Source organism: Podarcis muralis, chromosome 7 (assembly GCF_964188315.1).
Source record: "Podarcis muralis chromosome 7, rPodMur119.hap1.1, whole genome shotgun sequence".
Classification (NCBI taxonomy): Eukaryota; Metazoa; Chordata; class Lepidosauria; order Squamata; family Lacertidae; genus Podarcis; species Podarcis muralis.
This window is the reverse complement of record NC_135661.1, coordinates 85,368,320-85,388,362: the sequence shown is the minus strand read 5'-3', so window position 1 is coordinate 85,388,362 and position 20,043 is coordinate 85,368,320. Positions and strand designations below refer to the sequence as shown.

The 20,043-nt window shown below is 47.4% G+C and overlaps 1 protein-coding gene across 1 annotated transcript; it reads right to left on the bottom strand.

The window, feature by feature from the left end:
* Positions 1-1,947: 1,947 nt before the first annotated feature.
* HNRNPL (heterogeneous nuclear ribonucleoprotein L) lies at positions 1,948-18,259 on the bottom strand. The gene is made up of 13 exons (XM_028742075.2): positions 18,033-18,259; positions 14,151-14,269; positions 13,798-14,035; positions 13,280-13,365; positions 11,960-12,056; positions 11,006-11,078; positions 7,448-7,519; positions 7,074-7,354; positions 5,874-5,995; positions 4,540-4,741; positions 4,084-4,141; positions 3,634-3,729; positions 1,948-2,285 (listed from the first exon to the last, which is right to left on the bottom strand). The coding sequence occupies exons 1-13, from the start codon at positions 18,243-18,245 to the stop codon at positions 2,227-2,229; spliced, it is 1,716 nt and encodes a 571-aa protein (XP_028597908.2). The 5' UTR covers positions 18,246-18,259; the 3' UTR covers positions 1,948-2,226.
* Between the last annotated feature and the right edge of the window lie 1,784 nt (positions 18,260-20,043).

Here is a 20,043-nt window from a genome sequence, read left to right as displayed (position 1 = left end):
TAGTAGATCACCGGCTCTCCCCAAAGCTCAACAACTTTGGCCCCCCATAAAAAGCTGAACCACAAACATGACCACAAACTTGACATGAGCCAACAGTGTGACGCGGCAGCTAAAAAAGCCAATGCAATTCTGGGCTGCATCAATAGGAGTATAGCATCTAGATCAAGGGAAGTAATAGTGCCACTGTATTCTGCTCTGGTCAGACCTCACCTGGAGTACTGTGTCCAGTTCTGGGCACCACAGTTCAAGAAGGACACTGACAAACTGGAACGTGTCCAGAGGAGGGCAACCAAAATGGCCAAAGGCCTGGAAACGATGCCTTATGAGGAACGGCTAAGGGAGCTGGGCATGTTTAGCCTGGAGAAGAGGAGGTTAAGGGGTGATATGATAGCCATGTTCAAATATATAAAAGGATGTCATATAGAGGAGGGAGAAATGTTGTTTTCTGCTGCTCCAGAGAAGCGGACACGGAGCAATGGATCCAAACTACAAGAAAGAAGATTCCACCTAAACATTAGGAAGAACTTCCTGACAGTAAGAGCTGTTTGACAGTGGAATTTGCTGCCAAGGAGTGTGGTGGAGTCTCCTTCTTTGGAGGTCTTTAAGCAGAGGCTTGACAACCATATGTCAGGAGTCCTCTGATGGTGTTTCCTGCTTGGCAGGGGGTTGGACTCGATGGCCCTTGTGGTCTATTCCAACTCTATGATTCTAAGTTTGACACAAACACCCCAAAACAGGCCTGCCTCTCAACAATGTAGACCTGAACTATCCAAAATGGGGTAGATCACTACTGTTTTTTAACTGTGAGTAGATGGCAGCCTCTTGGGAGTTGGCCACCGGATCTAGTCCATTCCTCTGCAATGGAGGAATCTCGCTCAACGTCCCTCTTACAAGTCTCTGCAAGGGAGGTTGGGGAAGGGGTGTGTGTTGAATTTATGCCAATTATTACAATTAGTACTAAACTCAAGGCTGGATAGACATTGGTTTTTCACCGTTACAAAAACTGAAGCGTTGCTTCTGTTAAAATATTATGGTAGGGAAGATCAGGAACCAGTCACACCACCACATTACCTGTTTTTCCAACTCTGGAGCGAGTATGAAAACTTAACTGGTACACAAACCAGTTGCAGGCAGGTGGTCACCTCTTACCATCCATGGCAGTTTTTGGCATTTTGTTCATGACTGGAAGCCACTAAATTTTTAAAGCAGGCACTGTATAAATATTTAGCCTGCAATGCTGTTAAATGCACACTCTCATAAGAGAAATCCACTTCCAAGTAAATAAGGTTGGCCCTTGACTATAGAACAGTTGAGCCCTCTGGGAGAGAGCACTGTATGGAGTCAAGCAGATCACACACATTACCATTGCATTTTATTCCTGTAGTCTTTGCTTAAGACATCAAATTCTCAAAAACAGAATATACACGAAGAAATTGAAGGTTCCGAGTCCACGTTTGAATTAGTGTGTCCTGTGGAACTCCCAAATGGAAAAAGATTGAAGGGAGAAGAGTGGTTTTTTGCCAGACTTATTTTGAAAACTTTTATGTTTAGACAAATAGGTATTTCGTACTTGTTTGCCAATATTTTATTTGTTAATCCAAGCAGTATTTATTTTTTGTATGTTTCTGTTGATTTTATTTTTAAATGCTGCATTCCACATTGCTATATTTTTCATGAAAGTGCAGATTATAAATCCAGAAAGTTATTGTAGTGTTTTTGATTTCTAAGCAGTCAGTCCTGACAGTTCCATTATGCCTCCTTCCATGAAATCAAAGGTTAAGGGGACAAAACCACACACCAAGGCCCCACCAATACTAACCATGTAAATCCCTCCTCTGTATAGACCTGAACCATGTAAATCCCTCCTCTTGAAAAATCCCTGCCAAAAGTTCAAGCAAACTTTTTCAAGAGCCCCACTACACCACCAATATAGACAACCACCAGAGGTATTTTCCAAACAGCTTTATTAAGGTGTGCCAAGTTGCACAGGCAGCACATTGTAAGACTGGGGGGGTGGGGGGAACAAGTCACATGTACAATAGTTTTAAAATGTCGCCCGAACTCCACAGGGCTTCTTCTTCTTCCCAGCTGACATAGCTGCAGGCAGCCTCTACTTAAGCTTTTTCTTTCTTTTTTTAAAAAAAGGAATGCAGGGCACTTTGAAAAAACCCACACACACAAAAAGAGTAACGGAGGAAGTCTTCCTTGGCAGGAGCCAAACGAAATTTACGAGGCATGCTGAGCAGTCGAGAAGCACAGTTTCAGTGTGTACGGATACGGCCCATCTAGGCAGAAGAGGAAACATGCATCAGGGTCCCCTAAGATTTATTTGTTTTTATGGCAACACAAGGGATGTATGTATTCAGAGGGATGAACCAGTGAAAAGAGGGTTTTCATAAGTTTCCAGATTTTTTGTTTCCACACACTCCAATCTGCTTAAGAGTATGTGTCATGCCCATGGGTGCATAGGCCCCCACAGCCAACAGGCTTGAAAGAAGAATTCTATTGTAGCCACTGGAAGACTTTTTTTAAAAAAAAACAGCTAATTGCAATATGGGAAAATGCCCCCACTTCCAACTAAGCTTGGAAAAAACTCCTTCACTGGATACAGAAGAAAACATTTTTTAGGGCTAACTACAATGGAGATGGACGCGGGTGGCGTTGTGGGTTAAACCACAGAGCCTAGGGCTTGCTGATCAGAAGGTTGGCGGTTCGAATCCCCGCGACGGGGTGAGCTCCCGTTGCTCCTGCCAACCTAGCAGTTCAAAAGCACGTCAAAGTGCAAGTAGATAAATAGGTACCACTCTGGCAGGAAGGTAAACGGTGTTTCCATGCGCTGCTGTGGTTCGCCAGAAGCGGCTTAGTCCTGCTGGCCACATGACCCGGAAGCTGTACGCCGGCTCCCTCGGCCAATAAAGCGAGATGAGCGCCGCAACCCCAGAGTCGGCCACAACTGGACCTAATGGTCAGGGGTCCCTTTAGCTTTACCATGGAGATGGGCAATTTCCAGGGGGTGGGTGTCACTGCTGGGATGCCCCATGACAGTTCCTCCAGTTTGCGAGTGTGCTCATGGGACACGTTTTTAAAGTTTGGCGATCTCTGATTTGGACCAATTTGATGGGGCCTGCTTGCCTACTTACGTAGGCAAAAGCAATGGTATCAAGAGTATTGAAAGGGGGCTTCAGAAAAAAGAGCCCACTACAATACAGGCTGAACCTCAAAGTTTAGGCCCAGTTGGCAGTGAACCCAGGCAGGAACCTGCCTTCCTCCCTGCCCTTTTCAACATAGTTTGTGTTTGTGGTAGTAGCAACAGCAGCAGCCCAACAGCAGAGCTTCCAGTAGGCCCTAGATCAGGTGTGCAGAAACTGTGGCCTTTCAAACGTCACAGTAACTAGCTCCCATCAGCCCCAGCCAGTGTTGCCAATGGAAAGGATGAAGTTGCAGGCCAGCAACATGGGGGGAGCATATAGATAATGCTGCCTTAACAATTCCAAAAGTGTCAGAAACCTGTTGGCAACTACTCCACTTCCCACTTCCCACTGCCAGCAGGAAGTTTTAGGGGAAAAGGAGCTCACCCATGAGTAAGGGGGGGGGGGCCTCCAGCCCACAACATGCACACACCACAAAGCTTACTTGGGTTTTTCATCTGGTAATGGTTGAGGAATGCCAGAGTCTCCAGGGCATCACCCTTGGTTTCCCATTCCAGCAAGCCAGAGGAGCTCCTTTCACCTATGAAGACGTTAACAGTGAAGACATAGTTGGGCCACCAGGGAGAATGCGCACAGGACTGGCTGGCTGGCTAGCTGGCCAGGGTGGCTAAGAAAGGGGAACGATGCTGTTTCCCCACCCATACACCATTTAAATCTTCAAGGCTCTTCCCTGGCCCAAGTGAAAGCATGTTGCAGCCAGCCTTAGTTTTGCTGCCTCAACAAACACTGTTCTGAACACCAGTATAAGGTAAAATGGAGAAGTTGATGTGGAGCACCGTGTTTTAACTAGCCAGCTGAGTTGCACCCTCCAACCCTTATTCCTGCTTGCTGAGTAGCAGCATTCTGAGGCTTGAAAACTGCAGCATGTACTTACTTTTCCCCGAAAACACCTTGACTGAAGCTGGTCTCTTCACCCCCAGTTCATCACAGATCTGACAGGATACAAATACAACGCAAGTGTTAAGTTATGAAACTGATGGCAGAGTTTTTTTTATAACATGCATGTTAAGTCATGTTCAGTTTCCAAATCCCAGAGAAGAAAAATGCTTTTGCATCGTGAACAGTTACTTATCTACAACGCAAGGTGCTTAGGACATGACAAACAACTTGTAGTCCTATTTTCACAGAATGTTTTAGCACTGCCACATCGTCCCTTCCTTCCCACACCTATGATGTGGCAATCCTCCTAGGGAGACAAATACCAGGCGAGGCCTGTGATCCATCTGGGCAGCAGGCCTTGGCACACCTCTCGAGACTCTCCCTTGGCCAGACCAACTGCCGAACTCCCTTTTCTATGTTACCTGACTCCAAGATGGGCCTGAGGCATTACCTCGTAGAAGTTATCTTCTGTCACCTCCAGAGGAGCATTGAAGAAATGAAGCACATTACTGGGGTGCTGGATCCTGTTCTTGGCTGCTTGCTCTGGGGTTGAAAACCGGTTGTTCCGAGAGCCGCTGAAATCCTTGTAGCTGCATGAACCATCTTCAAGGCCGTAAGACTGGCCAGGCATGATGGCCTGTTGCTTGGAAACACTGTCGGAAGGAAACGCACAGCTTAAGAGCGGGCAAACATTAAGGGCAAGGAGCAGCCTTCAAGGGCAGAGAACCGAGCAGAATGAGCCCCGAGGAGAGAATATGATGAAAATGATGTATAGATGGTATATTACATCAGTAAAATTGGCTAAAATGTAGAAGACAAATAATAAATGTTGGAAATGTAAAGAAAAAGAAGGAACATTTTATCACATGTGGTGGGAATGTAAGAAAGTAAAGAAGAAGAAGAAGAAGAAGAAGAAGAAGAGGAGGAGGAGGAGGAGGAGTTTGGATTTGATATCCCGCCTTTCACTCCCTTTAAGGAGTCTCAAAGCGGCTAACATTCTCCTTTCCCTTCCTCCCCCACAACAAACACTCTGTGAGGTGAGTGGGGCTGAGAGACTTCAAAGAAGTGTGACTGGCCCAAGGTCACCCAGCAGCTGCATGTGGAGGAGCGGAGACGCGAACCCAGTTCCCCAGATTATGAGACTACCGCTCTTAATCACTACACCAAGAACTTATGGGAAATGATATATAATGAGATGAAAAAGATGTTGAAATATACATTCTTAAAAAAACCAGAAGCATTTTTACTTGGTATTATAGGCCAAGACATGAATAGACAAGATGCCAAACTGTTCTTATATGCAGCAACAGTGGCAAGAGTATTGTTAGCCCGGAAATAGAAGCAAGAAGAAATTCCGACGAAAGAAAAATGGCAGACGAAATTAATGGACTATGCAGAATTGGACAAAATGACAGGAGGGATTCGAAACCTGTAGGACCAGAGATTTACAGAAGATTGGAAGAAGTATATGAATTATTTGAAGAGCAACTGTAATCAACAAATTACGCTAGTAGGACTACAAGAAGTTTTTAAGGAGAAATATACAAAGTGTTACAAAGTAGAAAAAGATAAGAGATATTGGTTATGAGTTTGACATGTAATAGGAAAATAAGAAATGCATACTAGGAGATTAGATTAGAAAATTTTCAGACAGGACTGATGGAAGTCAAAAAAATTGAGTAAGATGTAAAAGTATGTTTAATTACTGTTGAAAATGATATGTTAAAAACATATATATATATATAGGAATGAGCCCTGAGGAAAATTAGGGGTAGCAGCACTCACCATACATTCAGCTTTTGATCAAACATGAAGTTGTTATTCAGGTGAGTGATTGCTCGGTCCACCGCATAACCGTCAGCCATCTCCACCATGGCAGCTCCAGGCTTGCTCTTCATGAACTTCACCTAACAAAACACAAGCCTTTGTTGAAACACAATCAACTGTTGGCATGGATCGATCCCTTTTGGAAACAAAACCCCAACTCTAAGGTACAGCAACAAACCTGCACTCATTTTAGGAGGCATTTACTGTGTGGACACTGGGCACAAGAGTGTATCCAGTATTAACTTTCCTCAGTCGCCTGTAGATTCCTTAGCCAATCCCGCCACCATCTTTCATTTGGCCACCGGTTTGCAGGAGGCACATTTTTTAATTGAATTGCAAGTACGAGCTTCCCTTACTCAGCAACCACTTGCCTTTTTAAAATTCAGCCCTGTTTTCCTGCTGCATGATGTTCTATACTCTTGGCATTCTGGGTACTCTGGTTCAACTTTCAATGCCTGGGAACCTATGAGAATTGTCTTCTCAAAAGAGTGAATACCCAGTATCAGAAAGCCCCCAGAAAGAAGCCTACTGCAGTCAAATTCCACACTCATCAGTTTCAGGGGTTGACATTATCAAGCATCTGCCGCAACCAACACATCCAGGTGTCCCTTCTCTTCCTTTTCCCTGTTGCTGCCTGTTCATCTGACCTCAACTGAGAGAGCAGTGAGAGGAACCAGGAACAAGAACGGCAGCAGCAATCTTTGCTCGCTTTGGCCTGGGTGTGTTGGTGGAATGGCCCCAGAAAGATGGGGCACACAAGTGGGCGGTATGAACAGAGAGAGGAAGAGGAGATGGGGCTACTGAAAGAGGTGGCCACCTTCTTATTAACTTAAGAGCCTGAAGACAAGGCATGGAAGTAATCTCAACACCGTATACAACTGCTATCATGACAAAGAGAGCCGAGAGTGTCTCTTTCCAGTGGCATCAAGTCACTTGCACAGGTCTGCTTCCGAATCAAGGGGGAAGAGTAATCTTCTGCTGCCTAACCTCTACTGCTGAAATATAATCTAGGCCCATCCATCATCACAATGGCAAGCAGAACTGCACTGTCGTTTTGCCAGCAAGCTCAACACGTGTTCTCCGACTGAGACCGAGCTTCTCAAATTTGGGTAAAAGGAGCAAGACAGAGCAGGAGAAGGAGACAGTCAGCTTAATTACCTTCTCCACGTTTCCGTACAGGCAGAAGACGTTGAACACTCTGTCACAGTTCATCTTGGACTGATCCAAGCCATACACCATCAGGACTGCGCTGTCAGCATGGGGGCCATACTCTGGGGGTGGGGGTGGAGGAGGGGGGTGTCCATACTGAGGCCCGTAGCGGCTCGGCCCCCTATGGCGGCCCCCGACAGGTGGGCCCATCCGCCTCCCTTCATAATGAGGCGGTGGAGGGCCATAGCCTTCATCGTGATAGTGCCCGTGGTAGCCACCGTGAGGTCCTCCTGGGGAGGGAACAAACATCGAGAGCTCAAGGGGAGGCTAGAGAAGCGCCAGGGTTTGTTCCCCTGGATGCTGCTGATGTGCCGGCTTCTTACCATATTCAGCCGGATGGTCCCCAAGGAGAGGAGGCTGCCTCTGGCGCTTGTTGGGGTTCCCACCTGGCTCACCTGTCCAAAAAGAGGAGGCCATTAGGAAAAGGCAGCAAAAGCCCGGCACTTGTATCTCTGGGGCACGTGTTGGATGCTAGAAAGTCACAAGTCCACCCCCATGGCTCTCCCTTAAGTTAAATATTTCCAACACCTTGAGAATAAGATCTGCCTCCAGCCACTGGAAGACAGGTGGCGAAAGGTCTACTCATTTTCAAGGGTCCAAAGTGCACCCAACTCTTCTCCTGAGGCAGACAAACAGCTCAAACCCCCCCCCCCAACACAAACTTTGAGCTAGGGAGCAGGGGCAGCAGCTCTGGAAGGGGACATTTTGCTTTCTCTTGAAACGCTACAAATCCAGCCATTTTTTTCTAGGCTGATATGGCTTTTAAGCAGAGCGCTGCCACTTGTCTGACCTACTCCGAGGTCGTGGTCGGCACAGGTTTGCATTTGGATCCAGTGTTCTCCTCGAAACAGCTGCCTTTTGGCCTAAGTGAAGTTCAATTTCTGCACTCGGTGGTGACTGAGAGCATACCAAACCTTATCAACATGGAAACGAGTTATAAAGAAAGGCGACCGTGGCCGAGGGGAGGAGGGAGGAAGAGGAGAAGGGAGTCAAAGGACTTGACAGTTCTACTCAGGGCAACAAGAATATAAAAAAACAAACTAACATCCCCACCCAACCCTAGCAAAGGTAAAGGGACTAAGCGAGAGACTGAGGAGAGTACGCCAAAAGCAAAGCAAAAAAAAAAAAACAGCAGTCAAGTTAAAACATTTGATTGTATACAAGGCAGAAGAATTTAAGCAATCCATACAATATCACTGTTGCTCTAACAAAACAAAAAAGGGGTGTTTTGCAGTTTATTTCGATAGTCATTACAAAGATTGAAAAGGGCTACTTACAGCAGTAGTACACAGTACAATGTCCATTGTCACATACATATTCTGCATTTCTCTTACCATTGGACGCTTCAACAGTGTAAGCACAGTTCTGAAAGATGGCGTCCCATCAAACATACACTGCGACCCTGCGTTACATGGTTTCAGAGTCAAATACAAGTCAACAGGCACCAAACTGATACAATTTCAAGTAAAAAAAAGTTTTTTTAAAGTAAAAATAGGGCTCACAGAGATGTTTTTGTTTGTCTTCAGATGGTATCAAGGAAAAAAAGGACATAACAAAGGTGTAATAATGAGTGTCCCTTCCGTGTTGCATCTCCTGATGTTTTTGTCATGTGCTGTTAACAGGTTTGGTGCTTCTGGCTCTGTGTAGGTTTCCCGTGTGCATGTCTCTCCTCTGATAATGGAATGTGCCTTGGATCCCAAGTGCCCCCTGGAGCAGAAAGCACCCCCAAGTCTCTAGGGAGCTGGGGGCTCTGGGTACTTGGTGTTTTTTTGTCTGTCTCCGCTCGGCGCTGATAAATGTTGGCAGCCGTGGACTGCGAGAAAAGGAGTGATAAACTGCCCTCCCAAACCAAACCGTGTTGTTGTGGAGAGCGTCCTATGTCTTGGAGGGTCTCTGGGATCTACTCCGTTCTCCGGTAAGAGCGCTGGTGCATTTGTCTGAGACCCATCTGGTCTGTGTTTTCCTAGTTTCTGTGTAACATTCTTGGGTTCAAGGTTTGGTTTGTTTGTTTTGGATTTGTAAGAATGTCGTGGCCTGGTGCGTCTTTCTCTCTCTCATTCTCTCTCTCTGTCTCTCTCTCTCTGTGCTTGTAGATGTTTCTTGGATCACGGTGTGGTGTTCTTGATGTAAAAGAATTGGAACACTCAAATCTGCTGCTTTTCAGGTACTTTGTTAAGATGCTGCGTGTTTTCTCCAGGCAGAGCTAGTGGAAGGTTGGCTTTTTTTTTCCTACACTGTGTGGTGTTAAAGCATGTGTAGCAGAAGGCAGATCACAGGCAATTCAGGACTTCGGCTGCAGTAGCACACGGTTCCCCCAAGGTCATGTGTGAACGCACTGTTCAGAGCTGGGGAAAGGCCAGGTTAGTGTACCTCCTCTTTGCCCAGCCTAAGGACAGGAGAGCCAGGAGGCAGCTAACTGAATTGCACAGCCCTGCCAACTAGCCACTGCCAATCTGTACAATCTTCTAGTTATGTACCTTGGAGGAGAAAGTGAGTCATGTTCATGTCAAGTCATGTAATGCCATTGCTTGCTTTGCTACAGGGTGGGGCCAAAAAATGACCTTGGCCAGCCCCCTTGACCAACAGCTTCCTCCAGCCCCCCCCCCCCACAACTGCTTTCCTGCAGCACTCGGCGATCTCTACATCTGTGGAGGAAGGCAGGGCAACGCCGAAGTATTAAGGGTCCAAGACCACACAAACCCCATCTTTAAGCCAATTTAATGCCTGTTGTGTGAATTACACTGCTTGCGGTGTAACACACAAAAAGACAGCATCACACAAGGCGCTAAAATAAGGTGGGTCAGATAGGACCTGCCACTCCCCTCCGGTTCAGAAACCAAGACACTGCTCTTCAGCCGATTGTGGGCTGATCTGGAGCATGTTAACGTTCTAACTTGTTCACCCTCCTTAATTCCACTTTCAAGGAAATGGCGCTTGAGACCACCAGCTGAAAGGCCACATTCCTCGCCCCTAAAAATATCTGTGAGCTTATTGCACAGCTTTACCTTCGGCCTGAGCAAAGCCCCCTTCCTTCACCATCTCTGTGCTATGTGCACAGCAAGGTGTCACCTGAGACTTCTCAGGGGGAAGGAGCCCACACCCAACCCACTGAATGGCAGGCGCGCTATGCAACCACCCCCAGCTGGATCAGGGTTGGGGCAACAGGCCATTTTGACGCTCCTGCTTTCAACAATGCACCTTGTTTTTCAAGCAGATGAGAACAGCCATTCCCTGAAGTGATACCTCCAGGATCAAGCGCTTCCTGAAAGTCCATTTGGCGTAGCCTTTTGCAAAATAGTATTAGCGATGCCCGTTCTTCACCCTGGTTAGCTGTACCTTACACAGGCTCCACACGTGCCCTGAAGTTCAACTTCAGGAACCACCTCCTTTTAACTGTGCCACCATATTCCCAATGCTGTGTTCCAGTTCTCGAATCTTGCCACAAGTAGATTGGAGACTATCCTAGGCAAGGGAAGGAAAGGAAGGTGGAGCCAGAGAAACTGGCGCTGTGACTGAAGCCTGGTCACATGGCCCTGCCTATACTGGGTGGAGGAAGTGAATTCATTGTTGTCCCGGAGACCTTAAACATGCCAATGAGAATGCACATTTCCCTTCAAAACTACTTGTCACTATTTACAACCGCTTATCTTAAATGTCTTATTAGGCCTCCTTAATAAAAGGCTCTGGTGGCCTGATACTGCCTTACAAAAAACGTCAGAAGTCAAAGCACAGCTGCACTAGCGCAAGACTTCCAAAATCAGCCACAACGCTGGACAGCAGGCAAATGGCATTACATCACACAAATCAGATCTATGAAGTGTGCTACTCAACGGGAAAGGCAAGGGTTCATGTGTGGCTGCAAAGCAGTCTATCAAGGTTACCTTGTCCACTGAGGTTAGGGTTGGTGTAGTCCCATGTGTCTTGGTCGTTCTTGAACACATTCAGGCGGGTTGGCTAAAAAACAAACACACACGGCCATACAAAAGTAATGCAAGATGTCCAAATTATGTGGCCAACCCTTAGCTACGCCTCTTCCAAAAGCTTGACTGCACTGAGGGCAGACCAGCAATTCACCCAGTTCAGTCTAAGTGCCATTAACAAGGTACAGTGACCATTACTGACCCAACTTTAGCCCATTAGTCAGTAACATTAACTTGGCAGGTGCACTTTTTGCTACTGCAGGCAACAACCCATATACCGTATTTTTGGCACCATAACACTCACTTTTTTCCTCCTAGAAAGTAAGGGGAAATGTCTGTGCGTGTTATGGAGGGAATGCCTACGGGTGGCATGCCTACGGATTTTCCTCCTCTAAAAACTACATGCGTGTTGTGGTCGGGTGCGTGTTATAGAGCGAAAAATACGGTAGTTATTCCCCCATGCATTTTGAGTCTTCTTTGCCGTTAGCCACAATTTTTTAACAACATGTTCCACTGATTAGTCAGCATGTGTAGACTTCATGCCCTTTCCACTTTTGTGATTCCCCTTATGGCCAGCAGTAACATAATGTAGCTAATGCTGTGTTGGATGAGAAAGCAAGACTCAACACAAATCAGAGCACAAACCAGTATGTTTTAGGAGTGGGGGGGGGGGGTTTGTTTTTTTTGAGGGAGCAGCATTAGAAAGGGAGGCTTTAGGGCTGGAAAAAACATATTGTAGAATACCCTGTTCCACAAGCCCTGGAACAGGGAGTGACATACTTGAACTAAGGGACAGAATACTTATACAAATTTTTGATGGCAAGGGTCATCTCCCTTTCAGTTCACCAAGGATCACACAGAAGATGCTTCTACAGGCACAAAGAACCCTATCAAATTCTTCAAAGCGACACTCACCTTTGCGTATTCAATCTTCAGAGTACAACATCCAGAATAAATGTCAGCCCCATTCAGAGAAGCTTTTGCTCTCTGAGCGCTCTGCACAGAGTCAAATGTTTGTAGTGTTAAGGAAGCCTTGGAGAAATTGGGGCAGCCTTTTGGCCATCGGAAAAACTTAACGCTTCAACTTTGAAGTTCTTGTTGTTGGACCCTTTGAGACGTAAATCAGCGTTTGAGAATTGCCTTCCCTTCCACCTCATATGTCCAACTTGAGATCACATGCATTCAGAACTAAGCCCACCCCACTGAAACTGCAATTGCCTCTTGCCTTCTATTGTAGAGACTCCTCCTTCAGGTTAGTGGTGGAGATGCCTGTGGTGTGCAAGCATAGTGCTCAGGTAATCAGGTGCGGGCCGCGTGAACAAGCCTGACACAGTGTTCTGCCAATTCCCAGATGGCTCCAGGCCTTGACCAAAGCCAGAGGCTCAAACAGGACTTGGGGATTTGTAAACCTATGCTCTCACAGTAGAGCAGACTATCAAGGGCAGGGGTCGGCAAGGTTTACCTCGCCTGGGCCGGTTCACTCCAGCGGAGATCCCTCCGTCGGCTGGATTACACGCGCATGTGAGTGCCCGTGATTTCCGGCATTTGCATCTGGTGCAGACAGGATTACCAGCATCTGCGTAGACGCATTTTCAGATTTCTGGTGCTGCGGAAGCGAGCCCCCGCGCTGTTCTGCGCCGGTTTAGCACAACACGCAGGGACTCGCCAAGTGGGCGGCTCGGTTCGGGGGCAGCTCGTGGGCCGGTTAAACGACCCGTGGGCTGCTTGTGGCCCATGGGCCTTAGGTTACCTACCCCTGATCAAGGGAGTCCACAAAACAGAAGTACAGTGGTACTTCGGTTTTCGAACATAATCCGTTCCGGAAGTCTGTTCAAGTTCTGAAATGTCAGAAAACCGGAAGCGGAAGTCTCAAAATGAAAAACTCAAAACAGGAGCCATGTTTCCTGTTCGACTTCCAAGGTGCACTTCTGGGTTTTCGGCATTCAGAGTTCCAAAATGTTTGACTATGGAGGCGTTCGAAAACCGAGGTACCACTGTAACTGTCTTCTGAGGAGCTGAAGTAGGAGACTAGTCACTGAAACTCAAATGAAGACAGAACAGTAATAATCTTTCTTCAGGCTAGTGGCACAGCAAATGTTATTGTCAAAAAGCCTGAGACAACAGATAAAAGCAATTTGTTTGCCCAAGCTGCTAGGCACTTATTTTGAACTATTCCAAGGACAAACATGGTTCAATTACTACAGGTTTCCTAGACACCAGGGGGAAAAAGGATATTCCACCATAGCCTGGACACCATTCTTTCGGAAGATAACAATCCGCTGCACTGGGCCACATGGGTTGCAGATGGTGTACAGCACATCCTGCAAGATGAAAAACAATCACATATTTTTAAAACTGGGGAACATATGGCCTTTAAGATGTTGTTGGCCTACACCCCTCCTAATCCCTGATCATTGGCCACGGTGAAAAAGACTGATGGGACCTGGAGTCCAACATCTGAAAGGTCAGACACTAACCTAGTAGATCTGACTACTAGTCACAAGACCAGAGGCAACAGAGAAAAGGCAACAGAGCATCTTCAAAAACAATGGAACACACTGCTGCCATCCACCCTAGGATCCAGGCAAGCTATTTTGTGGACCTGGATGGACTTGCAAGGACAGCAATTATCCTGGCAGCTATAATTTATTCATCTGCACCGTGTATGAAATGAACCCTGGGGCCCCCAACAAAGGCATGGACCAATTACGTCCAAGTGTTTCTGGCTGAGTACACGCAGCATCACTACGCACCGTTGTGATGGAGTAGATGGGGTTCAGGATGGTGAAGAGAAGAACATTGTTGACTCCCCTAGAATCATCTGAGTCGCCGGGGCGTGAAATCTTCTGGCTGGTGGAGTAGTTGACAAAGGCTGGGTGCCCAGCGATGTAGATCTGGTTGTCAGCTGCGTAGTTCACAGCATTGCAGGCTCCCAAGATATCCTCAAACTCCACCAGAGCCTGCCTCTTTTTGGGCATCACCACCACATAGCTTGGGGGAAGAAAAGGAACCAGGCTGCTTACACTGCCGAAGTAGTCAGCACCACACAAACGTCCAACCACCCTCCATTCCATTTCATCAGATGCCCAATTTGCCCGCTCCTAACCTTATGGGGCCAAATTCCTGCAGGGCCTCTACAAGGTCAGCTTCCACAACACCATCGATCAGGCCCCTGATGTGGACGACAGGGGAAGCAGCTGGCTTGTGGGGATCATCATAGTTCTCCTGCCAGGGGCGAAAGAAGAGAAAAACTTTGTTCTCTACTGCAAACCACTCTAGCTGCAAATGAAGAATAGCCTCTTTACACAAAGGTTAGTTCTCGCTAGGAATTGCCCCACAAGCAAAAAGACATGGAACCTCCTCAGTGGAGTAGTCAAACTTTAAGGAAAAACTTTTTGTATTAACTTGACTCTCCAAAGCCTCCTTTGCTACACTCAGGCATTTTATTTTATATACTTAACAATTAAGAGCAGGCTCCATACTACACATTTCTAGATCAAAATATAGGCTTCATTTCCAACACCACAAAATCACTTTTTTCCTGTGAGAAAAGTAACTACCCCTCCCAATGGCAAGTAAATTTGAAAAAACCTAGACTCTTTATTTTTAAAATAACAAAACAAAACCAGTCTTGTCAGTCTGAGCAAAGATAACAAAGTTGCCCTTGGGCAGTTGGAGAGGTTACTGCCAAGAACGGTAGAAGACAGTTATTTCCCCCAGAGAAATTAAGACTCATGCCTTCATCTGAGACTCTTTTTTTTGGGGGGGGAGTGCAGACTACTTTGCAACTGATGGTTACAAAATTCTCCCTATTCTCAATCTGGGCACACTGTGAAAAGCACCCTCTATTCAAGTCATCATTATTTCCTCTCATCTCTCACAAGGCAATCAAACTTCTTCCAGAGATGTCCATGTTGCTAGTAGCAGACAGTGGAGTTCACTAGTTGAGGATCTCTGGATTTGTCTTAGTTTGGCGGCCTGATGCCAAGCACTTTTTCTGTCCCTATCCCAATTTTGGTGGCAGAGGCAAAATTATAGACAGTGCTGAGCTGGATGAGCCCAACACCCTGATGACAGCATCACTTGATGAGTGGAGAAGGGGCAATAATCATCCCCCTTGGCTAATCTGCACAGATCAGCTGAGGAGGAGGCTGTGTACCTTTGTGTGTTTGCCTGTATGTGCTAGCCGAGTATAGAAGAGGAGTTTGGATTTGATATCCCGCTTTATCACTACCCGAAGGAGTCTCAAAGCGGCTAACATTCTCCTTTCCCTTCCTCCCCCACAACAAACACTCTGTGAGGTGAGTGGGGCTGAGAGACTTCAGAGAAGTGTGACTGGCCCAAGGTCACCAAGCAGCTGCATGTGGAGGAGCGGAGACGCGAACCCGGTTCCCCAGATTACGGGTCCACTGCTCTTAACCACTACACCACGCTGGCTCTTATACCCAAGCGTGGTGCAGCCACAGCCAGCACTCATATGTGGCTCCAGGAGGGTGAGCTAAAAGTAAATGTGGCCCTCTGGTCAAAAAAGGTTGGCCACCTCTGGCCAAGAGGTTCAGTCCTTATTTCAACACAAACCCACATCCAAGGTTCCGTGACTGCTTCGTGCCTGTGGTTCCTCTGTGTTAGCAATGAACTGTCCTAATCCCATCAGAAATCTGAAAAAGAGCTTTTGTCCTGCCTAGCACCTCACAGCATGTGTGGAGCAAGGTATTCTTCTCAGATTTATCCACCGTAATTACATTTTATTTCCTCCACACCACGATGTATTGGGGGGCGGGCGGGGGGTGTTTGCTTTTCCTGAAATTTGCTTTTGGCAGCTGAAATATAGCAAATTTGGGGTTAATTTAAAAAAAAACCTAAACTTTCTCCTATCATCAATATAACTTTATTAGCAACACACTACTTTGCCTCTGTATCAAGGACGAGGCGAAGGAAAAACCCTGTGAATCAGAAGGAAGGGCACCATCTTACTGAGCTTGCCATTTCCGATTGGTGCAGAATCGGAGGAGAGATAGTGACAACGACCCCATGTTCTGTGCCTTGTATCTGGTACTTGAGAGCTATGCTGCCCTATACTCCCAGGCTCTGCTTGCAAGTTATGAGTTAAGTCCCTCTACTTCACAGGTGTAATGTCTATTTTAAAGTGTCATCCAGTCTACCAGCCATCAAAGCCTGTGGCAGTTGCTAAAGAGTCCCTTAGTGGAGCACAAGAGTACCACCTCACACCTACTACCCTGTTCAATTACGTCTGTACATTCTTTCTCACTCTGATGCCCTCCAAATGTTTTGGACCACAACTGGCCCTGCAGTCCAAAACATCTGGAGGGCAGGAGGGTAGGAAAGGGCACACAAAGCGAGGCATCATGGGGGCATTCAATGCTAATCCTTCTCATAGTAGACCCTAGGAAGTTAATTGACCCAATTAACATAGTTTCATAGGTTTCAATGGGCGTACTCCACTTCGGATTTAGTTATGTATTCATTCAGAATTTCTAAGTGATGGGGAATATTTATTTATTTTTAGAAAAACAACCAACATAAAGAGAGTAAGAGCCACGAATATTCATTACAAAAGCAAAAGAACTGCCTTAAAATACCTACTAAAATAATGAGGCCTTTGCCATGCGCCTGGCATTCAGCAGGGACTATTATGGGTTGCATCTTTGTCACCTGGGGGGAAAAGCAGCACCCTCCCAACCTTTGCAAAAATGAGGCAGCTGAACTCCAGGTTTACACAGGTCTTCTTGTGTGCCTTTATAAACATGTACAGTAGTACCTCGGGTTAAGAACTTAATTCATTCCGGAGGTCAGTTCTTAACCTGAAGCACCACTTTAGCTAATGGGGTCTCCTGCTGCCGCGCGCCACATTTCTGTTCTCACCCGAAAGCAAATTTCTTAACCTGAGGTAATATTTCTGGGTTAGCGGAGTCTGTAACCTGAAGCGTCTGTAACCCGAGGTACCACTGTATATGCATGTGTTTACGTACTGTACGTCCGCATGCACTACACCGAATATGAAATCCAAAGCGTTTTTAGCTGTACTTTTGTACTGTTTTATTGTTGTTAGCCGCCCTGAGCCCGGCTTCGGCTGGGGAGGGCGGGATATAAATAAAATTTATTATTACTATTATTAGGGTTCGATATACGATACGATATACAGTATCTTTATTGTCATTGTCCCATACAGAACAATGAAATTGAAAAGCTACATAAAACATTCAAAAACCCCTAAAAACTCTAAAACCCCATTTTAAATACACTATACTATAAAAACCCCTAAAAACTCTGAAGCCCCATTTTAAAATACACTATACTATACTACAAAAACCCCTAAAAACTCTGAAACCCCATTTTAAAATACACTATACTATAAAAACCCCTAAAAACTCTGAAACCCCATTTTAAAATACACTATACTATAAAAACCCCTAAAAATTCTGAAACCCCATTTTAATATACACTATACTATACTACAAAAACCCCTAAAAACTCTGAAACCCCATTTTAAAATACACTATACTATAAAAACCCCTAAAAACTCTGAAACCCCACTTTAAAATACACTATGCTATACTATACAATATACTATGCTAAAAAATACACTATACTATAGAGACCCCTTATGCTGCGTTTGGAACCAGAATTGCATTTGCGTAGAATGAGGGCCCCTGTTTCCCCCTTAGGAAAGCCGGCGCACGCGTGGAAAGGCAGACGCCCGCCTGCCCCCTGGTAGACTGCTCCCGCACGTGGAGGCTCCGCTCTTGAGCTTCCGCGAGGTCCAGCGGAGGCGGCGTGTGGGGGCGCGAGGTTCCCGGGAGGGGTAGGCTGCTCCTGCGCATGGAGGTTCCGCCACCAGGCCCGTTTCGCTTCGTTTTCCACCCTGCGCGCGCACGTCCCCTCACCCCCCCCCCCGCCAAGTACCGCCGCGCGGCCTTCCTTCTCCTCAGGCCCTTCCCGCCCCGCCGCCGGCCCTGGCTCTCCTCACCCCGCCTCCGCCGGCCGCTCCTCCCGGGCCGTGATCCGCGTTTTCCGTTTTCTGGCGCTTGGGCGCGCGGCCGCCGTCAGGGCCTCCCCCATAGTAGCGCCCCGACCCGCCTCCTCCGCCTCCGCCGGCCATCTTCACCATCTCTCCGCCGCGTCCCGAGCCGCCGCCGCCGCCCTCGCCGCTCTGCGAACCGCGCCACCTCCGCCGCGACATGGCGCCCGCACTACAGCAGCCCACCCTCGCTGCCACCTTAGGTACGCCTCGATTGGGCGCGCCTCCCGTCATTCAGCAGCGCCCAGGCGCCCATTGGGTCCAGCAGCTCCCTTACCCACCTGCGTCCCGCCCTCCGACGCCATTGGATCGGGTGTCTCCCGCCTGCCGGATTGATTCGCTTCCGGGCCTGCTTTTCAAGAGGCTCGGCGAGCCCGGTTGGGCGGCGGCAGCGTCCATCAGACGTCCCTTCAAATTAATTGGACGGAAGCGACGTCTCTCCAGTCGGCATCCCGCCCCACCGCATTGCCTCTCATGGAGCGCCCTCCTTCTTCTCCAGAAAACCGTTGGCTCCCAGAAAACGCTGCAGTTCGCTCCTGTTGTCTTATTGGGTACTTGGAGTATCCATCATAGCAACGCAAAGTCTGATTGGGCCATATCGAAAGAAGACACCCTCGTGCGTATTTGTTCCTATAACGGAACGCATTGTCTCTCTGCGTCATTTTTATTGGCTAGTTTTTGTGTCCGTCGCCCTGCTCGCTGAAAACCGTTGGACTTAAAGCCCGTGCTCTTTATTTTAATTGGTGAGCGCGATTTCAGTCCTCCCCCCCCCCTCCGTCCCTTGTGAGTTTGAGCCAATAAAATAAAACAGGAGGCGGGATTTTTCTCCACAAAAGGCCTACCCACTCTAATCGTTAAGACGAAAAGAATCCCGCCCACACATCTCACGCAGAGGACAACGCAAAGGATTGTGGGACATTTCCTGGATGTTGGCCAAGAAAGTCAACGGGCGTCTAGCTTGGCTGAAGTATAACAGCAAAGGATTGTGGGAGAGGCTCTTCACTTTAGCCAATGGGCTTCTTGGCTGGGCAAGATACTGTAAGGCACTGGCTAGAACCCAGTCGGCTTGCAAAGGATCATGGGAGCCGCCATGCCATTAGGACTAGGGACCCAATGAGCTTCTGGCGCAAGTGCAAAGGATTCTGGGAGCCACCTAGCACTTTGGCCAAGGAAGCCAATGGGCCTCTGGTGTGACGAAGGGCATATTTGGCTAGGTTTGGTTAAGTTGCAAAGAATCATGGGAGCAACCCTGCACCTTCCTGAGGGAGCCAGTGGGTGCACAGCTGCAATGGCTTGCAATAAAAAAAATTAAAGTCTTATATATAATTAGGGAGGGTGGCGCTGTGAGTTAAACCACAGAGCCTAGGACTTGCCGATCAGAAGGTCGGCGGTTCGAATCCCCGTGACGGGGTGAGCTCCCGTTGCTCGGTCCCTGCTCCTGCCAACCTAGCAGTTTGAAAGCACACCAGTGCAAGTAGATAAATAGGTACTGCTCTGGCGGGAAGGTAAATGGTGCTTCCGTGCGCTGCTCTGGTTCGCCAGAAGCGGCTTCGTCATGCTGGACGCATGACCCAGAAGCTGTACGCCGGCTCCCTCAGCCAGTAAAGCGAGATGAGCGCCGCAACCCCAGAGTCGGCCACGACTGGACCTAATGGTCAGGGGTCCCTTTACTTTTATATATGTAATAAATGTTCATAAATGTACCAACCAAGCACGTACATAGATATGTGGACCACATGTCTGGAGCAGCACAGGAAGACCGTCCTGAAACCATTTTGACTCCCAAACTGACCAAATGTTTTCTCTGCAAGGAGGGAGGGGGTGAAGGAACCTTCCCATTGTCTCAGGAATTTGGAAATCACCATCTCAAAGGAATGGCCAGACTACCAGGAAAGGCAATCAGGAAAGGTGTTATCAGATAACCTGACAGACAGGAAAAACAACAACATTCAAATTTCTG